Here is a 20,733-nt window from a genome sequence, read left to right as displayed (position 1 = left end):
TGGGATGATTAAATTTCCACTTATTTATATTCTTGGCCAACAAATGCATATAGGTTTTTAATAACAATAAGGGTGGGGGTTTGGGAGCGTTTATGGGAAATTGCACCACAGCAATAAGGGGAAAGTTGTGAAATTATTTATTATAACCCACTTGTGACTTAAAACATAAAACAAAGCAAAATAGCTAGCAAATTTTAAGGCTAGAATTTACGTGCATACACTTTTTGTTAACATAAGCACACAGGAGTGTAGAGTACATAAGTTGTGAGGCTCATTTGTTGTGCCCCACCCCCACCCCCCTTACTTTGAGAATAATTATTTTTCCCGCAAATAGACGACTTAAAAATAGGTGTATTCTACAAGTTTCTGAAGGCTGCAAAAAATTTACACCCTGTAAGATAATTTTTTTCATTAAATTTTTACGAATTGTTTAATTTTAGTGAGTTGGAAAGAAGAATGATATCATATGGACATGTTCCCAGTGCTGATCTAAAAGAAGTTGAGGTGAAAATTATTTTTATCAATAGAATCCCATATTTGTTTTGTTGTGCAAAAGAAATGTGTGTAACGTCACATTTTCCCATTTTTTTTTAACTTTGCAAGAATTTATTTTCTAGAGGGAGCAGTACGTTTTTCTAAAACTTTATTATATTCGATAAAACTTGACAGAAAAAAATACAGAATCGACCTCCTTTGTTTAAATTCTTAATCTGAGGGATAACCAACCTATCCTTGGTTTATATCCATTTGGGGAAAAGTAAAATAAATAAGAGGGACTGAAAGTGCGTGGTTTCAAGTGAGCCAAACATGACAATATTCCCAGTGTGACGTGATAATTGGACCGGCCGTGATAAAAGATGTTTCTGTATTTCGGCCTAAAACAACATTGAGCAAACTCTTTTTATAGGTTCCTTTAAACATTATCATATTGCGAATGATCGTTAAATAAATTTAAATGTGCAAGGGACAGAAGTTAAAATATCTATGATGTTAAATTTTTTGATAGGAAGACAACATTTAAACCAGAATATTGTATTTTACAGTTTTTTTTAGTACTACTACATTTTTTCAATTCATCATCAAAGTTTACAACTTTCGAGTGTATAAAAATGCTTTGATAATTTAAAATGTGGGGAAAGTGTCAATACTATTAAGAAATGCAATAAGCCGGATATTTTTTGCACAGCCGGGTCGATGATCACGTAACACCGGCACAATCATTAAGTTACAATGTTTATTTGATCAGACAAAACTTTCAGGAGTACTTTATCAATCTTTGCATGACAATTTATTTTAAATAACATTTACAGTGACCGAATTTAATGAATTTCTGCCGCGTTTCAAATCCACTTAAAAAAATATTTTTAATTATCTAATTATTTAATTAATACAATTTCAAGTGGAACCAATGGCATTACAGCAACTTTTCATTTTTGAGCGTCTTCAGTTCATATATTATATTATTCCTTGTTTCACGTTGGGAAACTTTCATCATAAATTTTCTTGACTTATTAATTATTTCATATTTATTTGTAAACAGTTTTGTTCTATGAGTTTCTCATTGACAATTCTTTACTTGAAAAATGTTGCTGAATTAATGAGAAGGAATGTAAGAATTCTGTGATTTTATTTGATTTGTTTTCTAGAATGATGTGACTGAGGCTAGGAAAAGATTAGACCTAAAGGAAGATAACCTATACCTATCAGAAGCTGCAAAAGTGTTAAAGGTATTGAATTTTAAATAAAGATTTGTATGACTTCTTCATTATGTTTTAAGGCTCTCAAAAAAATTGCCTGAAGTGGAAGGTTGCATGGGATAATTATTCTTAATAAATAGAAGAACCTTTAATATATATAAAAGTGTTGGGCTTTTAAGGCGCTTCGCGCCCATCTTCTATTTCAACTTTTAATTGTGGCTTTATCTATGAGCATCTTCTCTTTGTATAGTATAAAACAAAAACAAAACAAAAAGTTGGCGGATTTCATGATATTTTTTCGTGCATTTCCAAAATTTTACAAAAATAAAAACATTCAAACACAAATTTTTAAAATTTTTAATCATTCATAAACCTTCCTTAGGGTCACGTGAGGTCCCACACAAAATTTGGGCCCGATCGGTTCAGACGTTTTCACGTTTATTGAATACAAACAAACAGACAAACAAACATACAGACAAGCCAAATTTATATATAGATTAAGATTGTGTTAATGCAGGATAGCTCATATTAAAAAAATAATTATTAAAAGTAAAATTTGCTGAAGAAGGTGAAACTCTTTTCTTCAAAATATATTCGCATCAATATCCTAGTTATAGCAATTAAAACATGCAGTTCCCACTAGTCATTACATAATACAATTATATTTTGTTTGTAGAATCCTGGGCTGGCAGTGGAGACCTATGAATCTGAGGATTTTGCCGGCAGGTATTTGAAACAAATTGAAATGTTTAACAAAATTTAAAACAAATAGTTTGAAATAATTTGAAATAATTTAAAAACAACTAATTCTGAAAACGTATCCACCACAAAAGCAAGATTTTTGACCGTCGAATTTGCGCTCAAACTCCGGAATTTCAGATCTTTTAAAGTATAATATGTCTCAAATGAATCCAACAGAAGTTTTCCACAACACTGCATACTTAGTTCAACGACCTTACATAGCTGGTCACTACCTTTAAATGATTTGTTTGTAATACAATTTTTGGCTAACCCTTGAGGCATTTACAGAGATTTATAGGCAGGGTTTGTCCCATTTGGCTTGATCAGGGTAAAAAAGAGTGGACTAGTTCTTGCAAGCGCAAAAATATGTTTTTCACATAGGGACAAACTTATTGTTGGCAAGAGGACTATTGTTTCACCCACTCTATGAAACTTTGAATTCGCCATTGCTTAACCCTATTTAGCCTGACGTTTGGTTTACTGAGTAATTGCATTGTTGAGTGGGAATGTTCCAGCTGGCCCACCTCTCTCTATTTTATTAATGTGTTACAAATCTAACGAATTTTATACGTTTTTGGAAATTAGTAATTGTGTAATAAGATTTTATTAAAACCCCATTCAGGGGAGATCAGGCCTATGAAAATCTACACGAATTCTGGTGTCTGACTTGGTTCAAACATGTAAGTTTAGTAAGCTAAGTTTAATGTTAATCACAACGGATAAGACTCATTTAGTCTGGGTGAGTGCAATGCAATGCAATGTAGAATGTAGATTGCCTGAGGAAGGGAAATGCAAGCAGATGTAATATTAAAAGAGCCCCCCTTGTACGCCCCTTAAGGGTGTGGGTAAACGACGGGATTATCTATGAATTCCCTTGGCAACTAAAAGTTTCCAATCTAGTCTGTAATAAATTAATAAATAAATAAAACATTCACCCTTAACAAAGGCAAACGGTAGGGGTTAATTGTTTACGTTTACGTTTTTTTTTGGTTTAGTCCCCAACAAACTTAGTATATTTATTTCACGACAAACCATTTTCACTGAGATGTTCAGGATATCACGATCTCAGCTAAAATGGAGATAACTTCATTTTTGGCTCATCTGACGAAGGAGAATGAGGTTGAAGATGTAGACAGGTAAAGTGAATTTATAGTATACAAGCTGAAATGTCGAGTATTTGCTGTGAAAAATTTAATTTTAAATCAAGGAAAATAGGTTTTCGAATGAAAAACAACGATATAAAATATTTGCAGGGTGGCCAATATGTACGGATTGTACGGTTTGTTTTTTTTTAACCCTAAAATTGTACGGATTGTACGAATTGTACGGGTTGTACGGATTTGTTTTCAAATAGTTATACGGATTTTTATCCTGGAAAATACATTTACGGATTGGTTTAAAAAATGTACGGATTGTACGGATTTTAAAAAAATGGACGGATTGCACGGTTTTTTTTTCGAAAATTGTACGGATTGTACGGATTTCTTCTGAAAATGTATTGATTTTTGTATGTATTTCTTCATAAAAGTTTTGGCCACCCTGTATTTGTAAAGTCGTTCAATTTTTGGTCAACAGGGGCATTAATTATGAGTAATGCTTTTTAATTTAGAACACTAGCTAAAGTGTCCAAATATATATATATTTTCAGTAGTTATGATGTTTAACTATGTAATTAATGATGGAAATAACTCAATTTGCTTATGGTCATTTTAAAATCTACATTGAAAATATTATAATTTCAAAATTGTGCTTAAAATTTTTTTTCTTTACACTAAGCAAAGTTTGTAGCCAAAAAAAAATTTATGCCAACAAAAACTGTAATTAAATACAAAATTTGTTATATTTCATCTTTTTTCTTCAATGACAAGATAAAAATGATTGGAACACGTACTTGAAGACTTGTTTTTAATGTTGTCTAATAATTTGCATAAAAAAATTGTTTTCATTACAGTTAATTTTATAGATTTTCACATCCTAGCAAAGTTAAAAATGATTAACAAAATTTAAAACTTGTTAAAAGTGATATCATAGTTTTATTTTAATAAATCGCATTTTTTACAAACTTGATTTTCTGAAAACGGTAGGGAGCATACTCTTACTTAATACTTACTACTCTTCTGATCAATTTTTTTTTCATTGTTTTTACATGTATTTATTTATAAGTCTTTCCAATAAAACTTTACTGTTATTGATCACTTTTTGCTGGTTTACAGGTTAATGTGTGGTTAACAAACTTACAGACATTTCAATTTGATTTTATCTACATATTTAGGCTGCTATTTTACATCGAGAAGATGGACGAAAACCTTCCTGATCTCACTGAGGAGTTCAAGCAGTTTTTTTTCATTGATTTATACCTGTTGTCCCCAGAGGTTTCAGAATTTAAAGATGTTGACATTGTATTTACCTCCCAAGTGAAGCCGGTTTAACCTATCGACCTGTCACCTATTTGCAAAACTTGGCATATATGTAGGAAGGATCTGGAATAAAACGAGACGACATTTGGTTTAAAAATGAAGGCGCTAAAAATTAAAAACCATACCCGGTCAAAATTGACCGTCCCGTCACGAATGGGTTAAATACAAAATTTGTTATATTTCATCTTTTTTCTTCAATGACTCAAGATAAAAATGATTGGAACACTTGTTTTTAATGTTGTCTAGTAATTTGCATAAAAAAATGGTTTTCATTACAGTTAATTTTATAGATTTTCACATCCTAGCAAAGTTAAAAATGATTAACAAAATGTAAAACTTGTTAAAAGTGAAATCATAGTTTTATTTTTAAAAATCGCATTTTTTACAAACTTGATTTTCTGAAAACGGTAGGGAGCATACTCTTACTTAATACTTAATACTCTTCTGATCAATTTTTTTTTTCATTGTTTTTACATGTATTTATTTATAAGTCTTTCAAATAAAAATTTACTGTTATTGATCACTTTTTGGTGGTTTACAGGTTAATGTGTGGTTAACAAACTTACAGACATTTTAATTTGATTTTATCTACATATTTAGGCTGCTATTTTACATCGAGAAGATGGACGAAAACCTTCCTGATCTCACTGAGGAGTTCAAGCAGTTTTTCATACAGGAACTGTTGTGGTTAATGGGGAAATGGCTGTTCTTAAAGGACAAGGTGTGTTATAGGACAAAATCAACTATTAGAAATTGAAAGAAAATAGAATCCAAATAATTATTATTTATCAAGATGATATGAATTATTGTCTATATTTAATGTATATTATTACACGCTCCGATCATTAAAGAATGTAAATTATTACACTAGTTGAAGAAAATTCATTCTTACACGCTCCTTATATTAATCTTGTCAACATAGCTCAATATGGGAAATAAATTAATTATTTTGTACTGACAAAATTTTTTTTTTACATTAATACATGTAAACTTACCTTTTTATTCTTTAAAACAACATGCTCAGTGCTCACATACCTTTTTCTTTAGTATTAAAACATGTAAACTTTCCTTTTTTACTTTAGTAAAACATGCAAACTTACCTTTTTCTTTTTTTGAAGTTTTGATATACCTTAATTCAGTAATATCCATTTAAATCTCAACCCTAGTCCTGTGTTAAATTATAATTTTCTGAAATTCTGACCTTTCCAAAAAATGGACAATTTCATCCAACTACCATGTCTCAAAGACTGCCCACTGTATTATTTTTTTTTGTTAATCTTCATTGCAAACCAAGTTTGGCGAGATTTTGCAAATCTCTGCATACTTGTAAATAGTACACTCTGAGCTTTTCAAAAATGGAAAGGCTGTCATGTCAAATTTTTTTTTACTTTATATTAAAAAGGGTCTCCAAATTTCCAAATTCATCTGTAATTATTAAAAACATTAAAAATAATCTGAAATTATCTGCGGCCTTCATTAAAAAATACATCAAGATTATTTCATCTCGTTTTAGAATTTCAATTATTATTATATTGTTTTCCTCATAAGATTATCATATTTTTTAGAACTCCAACCTGCGAGAAGTATCACTATTAGTGATACAGGCCTTTACTGAAATTTCTGTACCAGAGCAGCTAATAATTCTGGGAAAGAATTCTGTTCTCTGCAGAGTTGAGGAGGCTGGGAAAGTGCTGTGTATTATTGCAGAGAGGTAATTTGAATGTGTAAATAACAATCAATCAATCTAAGAAGCTTTTAATTTGTGCAAATTTCTATCGCTTGTTTTAGAAAATTGAGGAAAGTGTTATTTTTGGAACTAATGTTCCATCGATTTTGATGTAAACTTAAAACCTTTTATTCTGTTTAAGTATTTTTTTCTTATCTCGCATTAGGTTTGCAATATAAAGTTTTTTAGAATTTAGTTCATTTCAGTTTGATTATATTCCAAAATATATTAAAGGTTTGGCTTTGAAAAGTTTTATACGTTACTGGATCTAGAGAATGTCAACGGTAAACTGCAGGCCTTATTTCCAGGTGTTGATATGATTAAACTTTTCTATTTTTTTCTTAACATGTATACATTTTTTAACTAAACTGAACAGTTTTTTAATTGATTGATAGAAAGATAGATTAGCTGTACAATAACAAGAATTATTGATTTGAGTACATAGTAAATCAGATGATATTTTTGTATAATATAGAATTGTTACAAATTTAAAAAATTTTAATTCTCACTCTGAATAAAATTTTAATCCTGGTAGAAGATATGATCAGGAGAAAAACAAACTTAGCATTCTATGACGATGTTAAGTTAATACAATATTAGGCATCCCCACCCATTATATCAATGTTGTTTTAGAGTGCGTTAATATCATCAAATATGACAGTTTCCAAGTTGATGAAATAAAGCTTCAGTCTGCCTTCAGAAGTATGGAGAAAGCAGAGACCTATGATGTTTCTATACATCGCGATGAGGTTGTAGGATTTCTCCACAATAATCCTACTGAATCTAACTTCCTCTCATATGATATTTTCCAAGGTAACTTAAACAAATTTTTATTTAAAGCTTCATGTGTTATAGGGAATGTTCACGAAAAATGAAAGGGGGTATAGGTTTAATGTGATCGCTACTAATCTAACTTAAATCTGGAATTAAATGAAAGATTTCAATATCTAACAAAATAAAGGGGATGGTTAAGATGTCTTAATTGTTTGAACTAAGGCTTTTTAATCTTACACAAAATGTTTGAAAATATTTAACTATGCCTATTCTACTATAGGTGAAAAGAAACATAAAATATAGGAAGATTTTAACCAAAAATTAAAGCAGCAACCCCCCCCCCTCCTCCCTGTCATCAAATAGGACTTCATTACCAACCCCTGTATAAAATTTGTAATTAAACTGAAATTGTTATTTACCTAATTTTTGATTATTGTTCACACTTTTGCAATGAAAGTAATGTTCATGACCTTGATAAATATTCATAACTAATGCAATACTTTGCTGTTTTGCTTTAAAATATTAAATTGAATTTTCTCAGCACCGTTCAAGAAAAGGGCATTCATACTGGGGAAACCTAACTGGATATTGCAAGCTTGGTATGTGAATTAAAAATGATTTTTTCAATTTTGGAATCTTGACCAAAGTAAAATTAAATTGACTTTACTGCATGGAACCTATATAAGAACTCACAATTCAACACTGTAAAGGGGGTGAAGGGCTAAACATACTTGTTTAACTGTGAGTGTAGTTTTATAGAGATTTTTTTTTCATAGGATATTATTGATTTAAAAGAATTCCTTAGCAAAATATGTTGTGCCTGTTGCACAGTAGAATGCGTAAGTTTAATGGAGCGTTCGCGAAAAATGAAAAGGAGGTGTATGCTTAATGCGATAAAAAAAGTGCTTTTGATCGCTACTAGTCTGTAAGGAGAAAATTTTAATAAACAACTAAAACCGAAGAACATAGTGTCCATTTAAATTAAGAAAGATGCAACATTCAACTGGGAACGTAAAGAAATCAATTTAATTCCAAACAAATCATTGTTATATTACAAACAATAGTCATCAGTTATTTTTCGACGCATTCGTAAATGGTTGATATTTCATAGTATTTTGTATTTTTCATGAGCTGAGAGTTACTTTTGAAAACATTTATTCCTGTTTCTTGGATTTTTCATAGTGAAGACGACATTTACTAATTTCCAGGAATGTTTGAAAATCCAGCGCCAGCGAAAATTGTTTAAAAAAACAAGATCTAAAATATTATGAAATATTAGCTAGATACGAATGCTTCGAAAAATAATCGATCACTACTGTTAGTAATATCTGAATGATTTGTTTGGAAGTGAATTGATTTGTTTACGATCCGAGTTGAATGTTGCATCTCTCCTAATTAGAATGGACGCTGCGATCTGCGGTGAGAGTCGTTTCTATAAATTTTCTCCTTATAAACGCAACAGATAAAAGTAAGATTATTAGCGATCAAAAGCGCTTTTTTATTGCATTAAGCCTAAACCCCCTTTTATTTCTCGCGAACACTCCCTTTAACTTTGTGATGAAATTTTGAAATTGGACATTTGGGAAGTTGATCTTTGGTAAGAGACCTAAAACCTTAACGCTTTGAGAATTTATTTGAATTATTGACCAGCCTCCCTCTGATGTTAGTGACGTAATTTGTGTTATAAGTCTTAATTAATTATACATTATTTATAATAATGAAGTTAAAGTTTCATGCGTCACCATTTATCTATTTCTTCCATCAAAACTATAATTTAGGTAGATGTAAGATAACAGTGAAAATACTTGATGAACCAATGATGTGTACAAAGGTCAACATCACCGTGAAGATTGAAGGATTAATTGGAGGGTATCTCTGATATTTTCTAAATTATTTCTCGCATTTTTCTTGTAGTTTGCACTGAGTGTATTATGCCAAATTACAGTTTGAAACTCAAATTTACCGTACTCCTGAAAACATTTTTAATGTCGTCCCAGGGATAATACATAAGCTTGAAATATCTTCCTTGGCCTACTTTATTCATAAACTTGATAAGAAAGGTCTTCTATAGACCAATAAGAATATCTCTGTATTACTTGTTAGCTAAAAGTTTAAAGGGTACGTTTATAATTAAAACACTTAAGTTTTAACAATGGATTGTTAGTTGAAGTTATGTGTGCAGTACCTTTAAATAATATTGAATTGAGCCAACAATTTTTACATCAAAATTTTCCCTAGCAAGTCTATTGATGACTCCCAGCCCACCAGCACCTTGGGTGCTGTGCAGAAAATGAAGGCTGACCAGAAAGATCCAAGAGAAGATATTTTGAGGACAATCAGGTTAGGTCCCTTTTAAAGAAAAAGTTGAAGAATCAGATTCAAAAAAGTTTAAGAATCAGATTCAAACTCGTTATTTAAAACTGGCATGCAAGGAAGCCCCGAGCATTTAATTTAAATCAAATACTTTTATTTAACTGTTAACTTCGAATTATTAGAATGATTACAAAGTATGATACGATTGCAATAGGACTGTAAATGTGTCAGGTTCTAGTCATTAGAGTGAATTAGTTTTCCGTAATGCGCATAAAAAAATAATATACCCTGTAAAAAGAGGGAGGGACACTTTACCCCACATATTTACTTCAGAGCCATGGTAGATAGTAGATTGTCTTCCGAGTCCCGCAAATCTTTGCCAGAGCCCATCAATTCAACCTTCAATTCATGAAATATAATGGTTGAACGGACTGGCGAAGTTTTCCTCTTCCTTTACCACTCCCTTGCCTGCACCTTCCCCTTTTTCCTTATTTTTCCCATTCCCTTTCCTTCGCACATTTATCATACCCCGTATTTTCCCTTATTTTTGTTTATCTTCCCTTCTTCATTTTGTCCCTTCATCTCCCATTCCCCTTTTCCATCAACTTTCCTCTGTTCCAATACGATTTACGCCATCTTCCTTTACTGCCAATTCCCGTTCTCATTCTCCTTTCTCTCCCTTCTACCTTTTAAACGTACACTTGTATCACTGTTAACCCTTTGTATAATTTAAATATGTGATTATTTGAATGTTAAAGTCCAAGCAAGTTTAAAAGATAAAATATTAACCCATATTAATGAAATGTTATTGGGTAAGATTTGTATAGCTCTAAAGTAACTGCGTTGTGATAAACCATTGAGCTGTTCAAGTGTCCTGTTGCATTAATTTTATTAAAATTAGCCTGTATTAGTTATCTATCTATTATTTGTGAAAACAAATCTTCCGATGCTTTGGCTTGGATGAAGACTTGCTTGGTGATGAAGGCTCTGGATGCCGTGTCCCTCTCTCATACAAAGCATTGTTATGATTAAAGCGAAAGTGTTAAATGATAATAGTTTCTCAGTGGCTTCTCATACAAGATATGCACAATTTAAATGGGAAATCAGAATTTTTAAAAATTGGGGTAAAAAAAATTATATATTAATTCTACTTGACTGTACCTTTTTGATTCTGATACAAAATGTTGACCAATATAATGTGTTTTTAAATTATGTTTTTGTTCCCCTTTAAAATAAATTTTTTTTAAATTTTATCAATAATGTTTCATATGGTAGGATTCTAAAGCAAAACGGAGTGGCAAGGAACGAGATTTACATAAGATCCTTTGAGGAGGAGAATTTAAGGTTTTTTTGCATTTGTTAAAAAGTTGTCCTTTACTTTTCTTCTAATTTCCCCCCTTTTTTTAAAGAAAAAAAATCTCAAGATGTTATGTGAGAGATTTCTTTTTGAGTTTTATTCACAAGAGTTTTGAGAAATAATTTTTAAAAAGCGAAAAATAATATGAAAATAAGTTAGTAAAACTGAATAAAAATTTAAACTATTAATGATCATTAAGACTTTTATTGATCATTGAGATTTATTTTGAGGCGGAGAATTTAAGGTTTTTTTTTGCATTTGTTCATACCTTTTTCTTTACTTTACTTCTAATTTTCAACTGTGCAAATATGTATATGTACAGCAAATGTTTTTTTTCAGAGTTCTATTCTTTGACAAAGAGCAGTTGGAGTACACTAGAAAGCTACATAAAGATCATTCTTGGGAGAACCCTCTCATTGTAGCTTTTGATTCAAGGTAATTACTTTAATATTCACTGAAATGTAATGATTATGCATATTCCAAAGAAGCTAAGTTAAACACCCCTCCCCCATTGTATTATAAAAAAATCTGATGACAGATTTTTTTTGGAGTAAAATTTACAAGAGTTTTGAGAAATAATTTTTATAAAGCGAAAAATACCATTACAATATGTTAGTTAAACTGAATAACCAAGAATTTTATTTTGAAACTGTATAATATTTACTGTTGTAGTTTTTATGGATCTAGTATTTGGAACTTGAGTTCCCAATGTGTTTCGAATTGTATACAGCACGGAATACTGCTATTAGAATTCTTTTTAATGTACCTAGAGATACACATAGGTACTTGATTGAAAGTATTTCTCAATGTTTACATGTAAAAACTATGTTAGCTAGCAGATGTGTGTCTTTCTATGAGACTATTGAGGCAAGTTCTAAGATTTGCATTAGATTTCTTTCTAATTTATGTAAAAATGACCTCAGCACAGTTCTTGGCAGAAATTTATTTTGTATGGCAAATGATTGTTCTGTAAATCCTGCGGATCTTAGTAAAATGTCAGTTAAGAAACAAATGAAATATTTAATGTCCCATTGGGACATGACAGAAAGTTCCGGTTTTACAAGAACTTTTAAATACAAGAATGAATAATTTATATGTTGAAGGATTCGATGATTACATAATAACTGAAATGATAAATATGTTATATAGTGAGTAAAAATCAATGTTTTCTATTTGTCCATAATTTTGCACACTTTCTTTTTCTCTTTTCCTTTGGAAACCTGTATTTTCAAAAAAAAAATTTATTTAAACAAATTTAAACTACACCATTTATATATGTATTTATATCTTTGTGTGTGAATAAATCTTTCTAATAATATAATAAATATTTTAAACTATTAATGTTCATTGAGATTTTTTCCATCATGAAAAACACAAGTATTTTACCAAATGAACAGTTTGTCAAAACAAACTTAAATAAAAAAAATGTTTTAACAAATGAATTATACACAAACGATTTAAATGAATAAATCATTTTCATTTAATTAGAAAACTTAAAAAATAAAATTGAAAATGAACAATAGTTCTGATAACTAATTAAGGCGAATTGTTTTTGAAAGACAGAACAGAAACCACAACTGAAACAATAACTGTAAAAATACATTACGTGATTAGCATAACTTATGTTTACATTGTTTAAATAGTTTGTACATTTTGCAGTGGAAAACTGTTCAATTATCCTCTAACTGGAAAAGGACCCAGGAAGCATGTTGGTGTCTTAAACTTCGCAGGAGTTGGTCCAGGTAGTTTAATATTCCATGTTTATCAATATAAAGTGTGAGTCAAAAAAAGTTATAACTGACGCCTGGGGGAAATTGTACCTTTTTTGTGCAATTCTCCTGTATGTGTGGTGTTTTATTAATATTTGTTGAAAAATTTTAAATATTTTGTTGCTATTCCAATGGCTCAATAAAGGTCCTAGAACCTTTTCTTCTCTGAAAATCAAAAGTTCAGAAAAGCAAACATGTGCATATAATTTATTTTTCTCAAAATCCAAAATTTTATAAAGATTGAATAACAGAATCACAGAAAATTCGCGAAATTATAAACATAAAATTTGCAAATTCACTTCTGGTCTAAATTTGTTTTTAATTTTCTATTTCCTTTCTTCATAGTATATTCTAAAGTTTTAAATATACGCTGTTCATTTGAAATCTGCATAGCCATTGGAAAACAATATTTCTTAAACAATTTTGCAAGAACCTGAAATTGCAAATTTTCTTATTACATTTTTGCAAATTTTCTGTGATGCTGTTTTTCAATCTTTATAAAATTTTAGATTTCAATTCTAATAATTTATATACACATTTTTGCTTTTCTGAACTTTCGATTTTGACAGAAAAAAGGTTCGCAAATATTTTTTGGACCATTGGAATACAAACAAAATTAATTTTTTAAAAAATATTGAAAAACCACCATACAGGATAGTTGCACAAGAAAGTTACAATTTTGCACTAATCACATTTTTTTTTACTCTTCCTGTATATAGCTAGCTGAAGTGACCGGCGTTGCCCGTTTAATTTTTAAAACACTTTTTTTAAGCAAATTTTCTTACTAAAATTTTGCAAATTTTCTAAAATTCTGTGATTGAATCTTTTTAAAATTTAAGATTTAGATGAAAACAATTTATTTGCACATTTTGGTTTTTCTGAGCTTTTAATTTTGAAAGAAAAAAAGGTTTATTCAAATGCTTAAATCACTTATTGTTAGTATTGTTCAGACTTCAGTAAAGTGCTACTCCTGTATTAATACATTCAAAGATTGGTATTTTTGTTTAGGAGGCGTTTGTTTAATGGAACAAGTCAGTGAAAAAAGCACTAAGGTTGAATTGTCGCTAGGTAAAAACCAAATTAAAAGTAATGAATATTATTTTAAGTTAGTCAGGGGTGGAATTTTTAAAATTAATAAATGAACATCAGCAGTCTTTATTTTTGTTCATTTTTAATACTTCTTTAACCCAAACGTTCTTTATATTTACTTTAAAATTACTAATTTTAGGAAAGTTAAAAAAACTTAATTTTTTTTATGCTCTGTTCAGCATATCTAACTTACAAAAATTAATTACACCCATGAAGATAATAAATATAAAATTACTAGTAATTAAGCCTGTTCCTGCTGTGGGGGGGGGGAGGGGTCAATTATCCCCCCTCCCTCCTTGTTATATTGTTTACATAACTAAAAAAGTATTGGTCTGAGGCTGTTGAAATTTTCTGACTTTTCCTAAATACCAAAAGCCCTCGATCCCTTTAGGCACACTACCTAAATGACTGTTTTTTCCCATAACAAACTAAATATTGGTTTTTCCACACTTTCAGTTGTCAGTTTGACATAAGAAAATGGATTGCACAAGTTTTGCAAAGAAATTTTTGCAAATTATTTGCAAACAGCCCCTCAAAGGAAGTTTGCACATTTTTAGTTTTTCTATATTACACATCAGGTTATTTAAAATTTATCAAACATTTTTGCATATTTGAAATGACATGGTCAATGGTCAAGGGGATTTCAAAATGTTTAAATTATTTTTTTTGGCCTTTTTTTTTGCAAACATTTTCAATATATAAATGTATTCTGAAAAAATTATTAAAATTTTTGCAAATTGGTTCGAAGATTTTTAAAATAGGGCACAAGAGCTTTCCAATGATGTATCATTCGTCATATTTGGAGCTCAAACATTGGATTTAGAGAGGGGGGGGAGATCAAATTGCCCCACAAGCAGGGAATTGGGTTAATAAAAAACTCATAGATACACATATTCCGTCCTCTTCATTATGGTACACTGATTGACAAATATAAATAATTATATTTGGTTTAAATAAAGCCTTTCATTTTATAGGATTAACAGAATGGTCCGTCTCTGTTGGAGTGAAGGATCCTATTGCACAAATCTATATATCCGATTTTAGCTGGCCGATAATTAACTCAGTATTTAACTCTCTAATGAAGACATCTGTTGAAAAGTATCTAGATGAGAGATTCGAAGGAATTGTTTAATTTATGTTGAAACATTAGGTAGTAAGATGTAAAAAATTTAGGAAATGCAATTGTTCAGAAAATAACATTCAAAATTCAAACGAAAAGATATTCTCACAAACAACCAAAAATAAAAACATTGATAATTTTGAAACTGGGTCTAACACAAATTATTTACAAAATGGGAATGTAATCTAAATAAATATCAAAAAACAACAAATTTACGCGATTCGAAGATTAAATGCATAAATAGTCATTTTGTTAATTTGAATTATCCTATTGAGCAAAGCTTGAGCTAACTATTTAAAAAGAAAGAAAAAAAAATTAATCAATTCAGCAATGATGAATCAAGAACCTCCATCTGAAACTACTGCTGTTTATTTAATAGACAAGCTGCACCTGGTCCCCATTTTCCTTAAAAGGTAAATTCGCACATATCATAATTGTTCCACTTCCTAAATCCTAATTTACTTATTGTGATGTGAGTTATGCTGGTATGAAAGTTTTTATGTTTATATATAAATATGTTTTTATATAGAACAAAAAATGATTGTCTTATTTTTTGATGCACATTCAACAATTTGCTAACTAACAATTAAGTAACTTATTAATATGGTAACTTATAAATATGGTAACTTATTAATATGGTAACTTGTAATTATGGTAACTTGTAATTATGGTAACTTATAAATATGGTAACTTATAAATTGATAACTAATATTTTAGTAACCTTACAATTTCTTACAATGTAGAAGTTTGCTTTCATTTAACATACAAATTTGTTTTACTATGTGATTGAAAGTTTCTGTAAAATGAGTCTTACATTTCTCCATCCTTACTTCACTAAAGTTTTGTTTTCAAAATAAAATAAATAGAGATTTTTACCCTGCCTTTATTCAGTACCTTCTCTGAAAAGTGGAAAATGAGAATAAATATTTTGACTAAAAAACCAAAAGTTGATAAATTCAGGGCAAGACAAATGGCAGGGAAGGAAGTTGGAGATCTATTCTGCAAGGAAATGTCATAAAGGATATAACTAAAAATAAATTTAGATGCATTTTCATAATTATTTTATAATAATTATAATTTGTATAAGTAATTTTTCACTAGTAACTAACTTTATGACGTATCATATCTAGGTTGTTCTTAAGATTTTGACTGCAAGGTCTCTAATGGCTATAAGGTATTACTTAAAGGCACAATTTTAATGCAAACTTTAGCTGAAAAATCGAGTTTTTATAGTTGTGGTTTGGAAATAGTCAAAGGCTAAATTTGTTTTGATTTCTAACACGAATTTTTAATGATTTTCAAGTTGACAGCTTTTCCACAATAATTTCTTTATATTATTGAAATTGAAAATTTGCAAGGTGTTGGCATGCATATAAACACCGTGATTGATACAGGTATAATGTACTTTGCTTCACTTTAATAGCACATTGGTAGAGATACTTTAACAATATTTTCTCTTATGATAAAAGCAAGTTCCTCGGCTTAAAGTTGGAAATATTAAACGTTTCACAAAATTTACATGCCTGGTCATGAAGTCACTTAATCATCATACAACGGGAAATATTATGTGTGATTAATTGTTAGACAGTAAAAGAAAAATTGCATAGATCGTATAATTGAATCTATCTATAAATTTGGCTTGTTTGTCTGTCTGTTTGTTTGTCTGTTTGTTTGTATCCAATAAACGTCAAAACGGCTGAACCGATCGGGCCCAAATTTTTTGTGGGACATCTAGGGAGCCCAGGGAAGGTTTATGAATCATCAAAATTTCAAATATTTGTCTCTATCAAAATTCGATCGTCATTAAATTTTTTAAAATTTTGAAAATCCGCGAAATTTTTTGTAAAAATCCGCGAATTATTTTTGTTTAGTTTTACGATGTACACAAAGAGAACATGTTTACAATTAATTTAGAAGATGGGCGCGAAGCGCCCTCTAAGGCTAGAAAGAAGGGCGTGAAGCGCCTTGAATTTCTAGTCTAAATAAATTTAATAAAAAATATGTGTGCAGGAAGTTGTGGGTTGCAGCAATGAAAGTTTTTGCCGGAGAAGATGTGAGTGAACAGAATAAGGAGGATCTTGTGGAAATCTGTGGCAGAATTGATCTTGGTATATAATTTTTTTTTGTTTGGGTGTGGGGGAAGAAATTCCTGACAAAGTTTTTAAAAATTTGTTTCCGACAATTTATTTTTTGAGTAACCAGAAATATAAATTACCATGTTTACTTTCTTTTAAGTAGCACCGTGGTTTTTTTTTAAGTAAATACATACTTATTTGTTCGACATGAATGAGAAATGCATTTGAATTAATTATAATAAAAGTTAATGATTTAGGGGTTGTAGAAAAGTCTCTGCAAAACTTGGAGAATGTAGATGACTGTTATGAAGTTCAGGAGTTTGGTGCCAGTGCTCTAAGAAAAAAAACGAAGTCTTTTCGCTATTTTTCCAAGATCTTTGAGCAATACGTAGGCAAGTAGTTTAGGCGATGTTCATGTGTATTGACTTTGTTGATTTTGTTTTAATATTTTTTAAATTTTTGCATAAAAATGTTAAGTGTTATTTCGGTATGATATCCAAATACTTAAGTTCACAGGCACACTCAAGTATTGTACTCTTAACACTTAGAAACCATAGAATTTTTTTTTTTAATCGATTGCTTCTTTAACCCTTTCCTTTATATGTATTAAAAATATATTGTTGGTATCCTTCTTTCATTCTCCAGCCTTGAAATTTATTGAACTATCATCTCCATGTGCTTTTGTTTTTCTCTTTCTTATCTTTTTTTAATTTACTCTTTCCTTCCTTTTCCTTTGTTGAATTTCCTTCGTTTTTATTTTTATTTTTATCTCCTTTCTCTCTTTTTCTCCTCGTTTTTAAATGTAAAGTTTTCTTTGTACTTTTCTTTTTTTCTTTTTCTTATGTTTAAGTGTATTTTTTAATATTCTTATTTCAATGTTAAAAACAAATATATATTTGGCATCCTTCTTTGATTTTTCTTCCTTAAAATTTATTCAACTATTATCTCCAGGTGTTTTTTTTTCCCTCTTTCTTTTCTTTAATATTTTAGTCTTTCTTTCCTGTTCTTTTAAATTTCCTTCCTTTCATATTTATTTTTATTTTACTCACTTATCTCCTTTTTATCCTCCTTCCATGTACATTTTTCTTTTTCTAACATTCTTTTTCTAACGCAAGTGTATTTTTCTCTACTTCTCCCCACATTATCTCCTATTCTTTTTCAATGTTGAAGTGTTTTCTTCCCTTAAATTCCTTTATCTTTCTCTTTCTTCCCCCCCTCCACATTTGTGTCCTTTTATTTTTCTTTTAATTTTCTTTTTTACTCTGTCCCCGCTTATTCTTTTTTTTGAAATACATCCTTTTTTAATTAAACTCATTTCTCCTACTCGATATTCTTCTCCTTTTATTCTTTCTTATTTTTCTTTCTGTAGTTTACATTTTATCTTATTCCTTCTCCCTTGCTCCATTTATGTGTTTGTTTTGTTTATTCTTCTCCTACCAAGGAGTTGCCCCCCCCCACACCCTAAGAAGTTTAACTTAAAGTAAAGAAAACAATATAGTACAGAAATGTAATGATAAATAGATATGGTTCTTAACTGCTATGCGTACAACATGTGTGTTTGTAAACTTAGTTATTTGGGTAATTAGATATTCGTGTTTAATGGCATTAATTCAAAATAGGTTTTAATTATGGTTATCTTGAATAATATAATACCTGTGATAGATGTATGTGGGAGTGATGATGAGTCTCGAAACCCATACAAATGCAAAGAACTTATGAACTATTTCCTCTCTGAATATCTTGGTAAAATTTTTTTCTGCAAAGTAAGAGTGGAATTAAGTCATAGCAGTCATTTTTCACTTCATAAATTGAATTATTAATTAATCCTAAGATATAATCCTACGTAAAGGTATAAACTTTTCACATGAAATAACTACCCCTCCTTGAATTTCTGAAATTTCAGTCTAAAGTTATCCTTTTTTTAAATATTAAAGGGAGTTACTTGTTTCGTATTAGACGACGAAAAAAAATGTTAAAGTAATACCGTAAATTTATAGAATGTTTAGTAAGATATTTCGTCAAAAAGTTTGTTAATAAATCAATGTTGGAATCAATCATTTATTTTTCATCATAATATTGAATTTTTTTCAATGAATTTGTTCGCAGATTTCTATATATTCATCCAATTTTTTTTTTTTTCATTAAAAATTCCAGAAAATTTGCAGAAGATCTTTGTGAAAAATGAGGGATTATACAAACTAATAATTGATCAAGTTTACGTATTTTCGAAGATAACATTAAATTTATATTTTCTCCACATGCCTCAAACAACTAAATAGTTGACTTAAGATTTTTTCTTCGCATTTTTGGTCGTCGTAATTTGATAATTCAAAAAAAAAAAACTCTGAAAACGTATTCCACAAAAAAAAAGTTTTTAAAATTCGACTTTGTAATCAAACTCCGTGATGTTACATCGTACAAACATTTTATATGTCTCAAATTAATCCTTAAATTGTCCACAACACTGCATACTCAGTTCAATTACCATACATAGCCCATCACTCCCTTTAAGCACTTCTTTGGGATAAAGATATAATCAGTTCAATAGATTTTTCATCATCAAAAAACATTGTCAGATTTCGACCAAAAAGCACAAAAAATTAATAATGAGATATTTTAATTTATGTTTGATCTTTCGTATTTTCTTTAAAATTTAAATATAAAAATTAAGGACTCCTTCCGTTTTTCACACTGGCTGTATTTGGAGAAGATTCACAGTTGAATTATCCTACAAGCACCCAAGTTGAGCTTTACTGGCGGTTCATGAAACAAAATGTTTTTTATAAGCAGAATGTCAAGGTAACATTTAATATTTTTTGGGGGTTTTGGGGTTGGTATGGGGGACGGATATAACGAGAAAACATTTGCTTGAGTATTTGAAGATAAAACTGTGGATGCGATTTTAAAAAGAACACTATTTAAAATATATATTCCCTTTTTTAAACGTATTGCAAAAGATTAGTGCAGGATAAAGTTGTATTTTGGCATGATTCATTACTACCTTCATGTATTCTACTCAAAGATTTTGAAGACTTGAAAGACTTAGTAGACTTGAATTTTTAAATTCCTTTGTCAACTAAAAACTAGCTGATTGTTAATAAGATTTATAGAACAAGAGTTTTATATCGCCCTTTATTTTCAGATTATTTATTGTAAAATTATTTTTTTTTCATGAAAGTATTTTAAATGTCATTTTGTCTTAAATAATTATTAAGATGCTACCAATGTTTAAATGATTTTTAATTCTTTGTTATTGGCATTATTGTTATATAAAAACAATATGCTTTCTGAGAATACAGTTTTTAGAATGTATTTATTTGAAATTAATTTAGTTCTATCTGTAATTTCATTGATTTGTCACATTTTCTCCATCAAAATGTATGTCCTAAATTTCTTTTTCTATGGTGTCTCAAAATAATAATATTATTTAGTTATTTTAGATTATCATTTTAATGCATATTGTTTATATTAGAAAACTTGGTTTAGTTTAACTATTTCAATATTTTAGGATGTCAAGACAGCGGACTACTTTGGTAGAGTTCAGGCCTTTAACAGGGATACTTCACAAATCATTTTTTATTTGTTTTACTTTTAATTCAGATTATTTTTGAAAATGGTTGTAAGCAGAAAGTTGCAGAAAAATCTTTAAACCAGC

The 20,733-nt window shown here is 29.6% G+C and overlaps 3 protein-coding genes across 3 annotated transcripts; all 3 read left to right on the top strand.

Annotated features, from left to right (window-relative positions):
- Positions 1-440: 440 nt before the first annotated feature.
- On the top strand, positions 441-4,867 carry LOC111715539 (uncharacterized; the record flags this gene model as incomplete). Its single annotated transcript, XM_023490883.1, is given in 6 exon segments — positions 441-504; positions 1,647-1,727; positions 2,374-2,423; positions 3,061-3,118; positions 3,492-3,574; positions 4,711-4,867. Coding segments are annotated over 6 exon segments (493 nt in total), but the record flags the coding sequence as incomplete, so codon positions are not given.
- A 508-nt stretch (positions 4,868-5,375) lies between these two features.
- LOC111715538 (uncharacterized) lies at positions 5,376-7,456 on the top strand. The gene is made up of 4 exons (XM_023490882.1): positions 5,376-5,576; positions 6,421-6,566; positions 6,816-6,889; positions 7,215-7,456. The coding sequence occupies exons 1-4, from the start codon at positions 5,478-5,480 to the stop codon at positions 7,454-7,456; spliced, it is 561 nt and encodes a 186-aa protein (XP_023346650.1). The 5' UTR covers positions 5,376-5,477.
- A 1,789-nt stretch (positions 7,457-9,245) lies between these two features.
- On the top strand, positions 9,246-20,727 carry LOC111715537 (uncharacterized). Its single transcript, XM_023490881.1, has 15 exons — positions 9,246-9,695; positions 10,944-11,012; positions 11,365-11,460; positions 12,685-12,767; positions 13,803-13,862; positions 14,858-15,004; positions 15,332-15,416; positions 15,964-16,009; positions 16,134-16,177; positions 17,014-17,111; positions 17,336-17,470; positions 18,741-18,821; positions 19,750-19,877; positions 20,587-20,660; positions 20,706-20,727. The coding sequence occupies exons 1-15, from the start codon at positions 9,646-9,648 to the stop codon at positions 20,725-20,727; spliced, it is 1,218 nt and encodes a 405-aa protein (XP_023346649.1). The 5' UTR covers positions 9,246-9,645.
- The last annotated feature ends 6 nt before the right edge of the window (positions 20,728-20,733 follow it).

This window comes from Eurytemora carolleeae, unplaced genomic scaffold (assembly GCF_000591075.1).
Source record: "Eurytemora carolleeae unplaced genomic scaffold, Eaff_2.0 scaffold1810, whole genome shotgun sequence".
Classification (NCBI taxonomy): Eukaryota; Metazoa; Arthropoda; class Copepoda; order Calanoida; family Temoridae; genus Eurytemora; species Eurytemora carolleeae.
This window is presented reverse-complemented; position numbering and strand designations above follow the sequence as displayed.